Here is a 4,031-nt window from a genome sequence, read left to right as displayed (position 1 = left end):
ATATATATATATATATATATATATATATATATATATGTATGTATGTATGTATGTATAAGCAGATATATATGTTTGAAGGTAAACAGACGTAAGTGAGACATCAAAACATCTAGCAGGAAATATGATTAATCAGAAGTAAACCACGATGTGGAGCCTTGGGGAAATTTTGTGTTTTTGAACAAGTAGAGTATATAAACATATAAAGCCAAGAAGAAAATAATAAGCAGTGACTGTAAGGTTTCTGCTGTAAAAGAATACCCCTTCATTAATCAGTAACACAACAGTGATAGACAATTCCAATTATCTAGCTATTAGACATTAACAGCTACAAACTGGAATTCTTAAAGGCGCCAATTTGGACTTGAACAAAACAGAGAAGCAACCAAGTTATATGACAGTATGGTTTTTCCCCAGGCCAACGATTAGCGATAACGTTGGAGGTATTCAGTTGCAGATTGCTAGTTGTACAAAATGCATGTCTTTGATACAGCTGATCAACCAAGATAAGTCACAAAGACAAGTATTCCATTACTATATTGTTCACGACATGGAAATCCTACAGCAAACAGGCGGGAATTGACGGATGTGATCTCGAATGGAAGTGGTGGTTCTCTCATGAGAGATCTAGTTGAACAAAGCAGATATAGGTTAACACAGAATCAGAAGAATAAATCTAACAGAAAATAGAATAGAGGGGTAAGTACCCATCAGATTAGAAGAGGCAATCAGGAAAAATATAACGCCCGACGCACCAAAAGTGTAGACGTTGCTCGGCAGTTTTATTGGCACAAAACTACGAAGGTTATGTAGTCAGAGATTAGCGATAAAACAACATCTATTTAATTAAAGAATACTTCTCTATTTAAAGCAAAATTTGTCTATCTGAAACAACACATGTCAGACAAAAGTAACGACAACAAAAAAAAAAACTATCAAAAACAGCACAACACTTGTCTAAGTTAATACTTGTTTGCTTGAAGCAATACTTGTATACCAAGAACATTTGTCTGTATAAACAACTTTTGCCTACCTGTCGTAATAAACGAGCAAAATATTAATTTAGTTTTAAAAATTATATAAAAGAAGCCCGGTAAACTAAGACCTTTGATGAGTGATCCTCTTTATTGCGGTTTTAAGAATACATTTTGAAAATAACGAAATTATATGGTATACAGCTTCAACGTTTCATTAATTTTGAAACGAATTTATTCATGAAAGTAATTAAACTAATTATGACTTGAATCAGTTATCTCTCTTACCTTCGACAACATTTCCTGCAATTAATACGGTAATCAAGAGAAACGGAGTAAACATGGCTAGCTCGTAATGCTTCAAATGGTGATGTAAGTCAGATTAAGGTTATATATATATTCATGTAAGTATGCATGCGTGTATATATATATATATATATATATATATATATATATATATATATATATATATATATATATATATGTATACTCACACACATATGCATATTTATATATCTGTATATGTATACATAGGCATATATACATACATATATTAGTGCTTCTGCACTAGCAGATGTTTTTAGGTTTGCTAGGTTTAAAACAAAGTAATTGACATTGTCATGAACAAATATAGAATAAAACTATTAGTTAATGGAGAGGATGTACAATGATGATCCAAACCCATTTGACAGCCATTAAAACATCTCTATTGGATTAGCGAGTAATCTTTATGCAAAATCAATATTTAGATGAACTACATTAACGAGCAGCACACTTTGGGCATATGGTGAGTCCCACAGCAGAACTAGGATATGACTTAAGAGATGTACTGGCTGCAACAGTAACGAAACGTGTTAATTTTATGGGGAGCACTTCGCGCCTTATTTGCTTCGTGTGAAAGAAGAAAGAACTCGATGATATATCGAAATGTTAAATTAAATAATGTAAATAGACGTAATTATACATTAATAAGGCTACATGATTAAAGGTGCGTATGCAAACGCACCTGGTTTTAAGGTGTCTCCATCATAGTAAAATTTCCGCTGTGTTTCTAGGCGATAACATTTATTTAATGTTTGCATCATATCGTGTAAGTAAGAGAGTATCTGGTCCCACCCTCTCTCTTTTCCTTGGTTTCTTTTCTTTCTAATCATAACACATACACACGCAGATATATATATATATATAAATTATATATATATATATATATATATATATATATATATATATATATATATATATATATGTTCACGTATAAAAGAAGAACACAAGTGGGGTCCACAATTTACAACAGCTGTTTCGGCAGTGTTTTACTGATGCATTCTCAGATTACATCAGAATTTTCAAACGAAAGAATTGATACGCACACATGTACACACACGGACCCATACATATATATGTACATATATATATATATGTATATTTGTATATGTATATATAAAGCACACGCATATGTATATGCATGCACACATATGTATATATAATATATATATACATACATATATATGTATACACACACACACACACACACACACACACACACACACACACACACACACACATATATATATATATATATATACATACATATCCCAAATCTATAAACGCATACATCTGCGGGTTTAATGTTCATTCATACATGTATACATGGATATAGATATTTATATATACGTACAAATGTAAAAGCTTATAACTACACAGGCACAGACACAGACACACACACCCATGCACACGCACACTCACATACATATCTGTATACGCGCGCGCGCGCGCGTGTGTGTGTGTGAGCGAGCGTGCATGAGAATGTGTGTGTGTATGTCTAATATATTTCATATCCAAACACAGACAGAAATACACTTATCATATACGTACATACTAAATCACCATAAACACACATAAATACGAAGAAATAAGAAATAAAGGCAGATATAAAAAAAGCTATAAATATGACTAAACCATACATTAACCATACCCTAAAGTATAATAACCTAGTTCAACAGATATTTTCTCAGAAGAATCCGAGGAAAAAAACCAATATACGATAAGTGTAAGATGTATAAATATTGTCAGTGCATAAAAAGAAAAGATTTGACGTGTTTTTTTTCGTGTCTATACTAGTTTTCAATTTTAGTGCTGTTTGAGATATGTTGGTAGAAGTTTCATTTATTGATGTCTTGGGTGGTTTGTTTATATATGCCTATACATACACAGACACACATACACACATATATTTATATCTATCTTTGTAATATATATATATATATATATATATATATAAATACATACGGGCATATATGTATACACATATAGATTTATTTATTATATGAATAACATTTCTGTGTGTATTCGAGTGTATTCATGCACACTAATAAACTGTACTTGTATTTATTGACAGTTCTTGTCAAAGATTTATCAGAAAATGTTCACATATTGTTTTCATCACTTTCTCACCTTGAATGCATCTTATTTTATTTAGATTACTTCTAAACTTTCCGTGAGTTCCTTTATTGCGCACTTTAATTTTTATATTAATTACTTAAATTTATCTCAAACTATTTCCGAAATCAGTCGCCCTCGACATCGTGTAATGCACGGATTCTTGCGATTATCGGGCATTTGTCTCCCTTTCTCAGATATTCCCAAAATATTACAAGTTTACATAATTTTTCAGATGTTTGTATTTGTGATTCCATTCCCTAAATGTCAGTGTCTGTGTTTGTGTGAATATATATATATATACTCTTTTACTTGTTTCAGTCTTTTGACTGTGGCCATGCTGGAGCACCGCCTTTAGTCGAGCAAATCGACCCCAGGACTTATTCTTTGGTAGTCTAGTACTTATTCTATCGGTCTCTTTTGCCGAACCGCTAAGTTACGGGGGCATAAACACACCAGCATCGGTTGTCAAGCGATATTGGGGGGGACAAACACAGACATACAAACACACACACATACATATATATATATATATACATATATACGACAGGCTTCTTTCAGTTTCCGTCTACCAAATCCACTCACAAGGCTTTGGTCGGCCCGAGGCTATAGTAGAAGACACTT

At 32.3% G+C, this 4,031-nt stretch overlaps 1 protein-coding gene across 1 annotated transcript in view; it reads right to left on the bottom strand.

Moving 5' to 3' along the window:
- Positions 1 to 1,367, bottom strand: part of LOC106870939 (transmembrane protease serine 12) — a 9,135-nt gene extending 7,768 nt beyond the window's left edge. Inside the window, exon 1 of the mRNA XM_014917183.2 lies at positions 1,260 to 1,367. Within this exon, the coding sequence (XP_014772669.1) occupies positions 1,260 to 1,314 (55 nt within the window). The 5' untranslated portion in view covers positions 1,315 to 1,367. The remainder of the gene's footprint in view (positions 1 to 1,259) is intronic.
- Between the last annotated feature and the right edge of the window lie 2,664 nt (positions 1,368 to 4,031).

The sequence above is a fragment of the Octopus bimaculoides genome, chromosome 12, assembly GCF_001194135.2.
Source record: "Octopus bimaculoides isolate UCB-OBI-ISO-001 chromosome 12, ASM119413v2, whole genome shotgun sequence".
Classification (NCBI taxonomy): domain Eukaryota; kingdom Metazoa; phylum Mollusca; class Cephalopoda; order Octopoda; family Octopodidae; genus Octopus; species Octopus bimaculoides.
The sequence above is the reverse complement of the archived record's forward strand: the minus strand, read 5'-3'. Positions and strand labels throughout refer to the sequence as shown.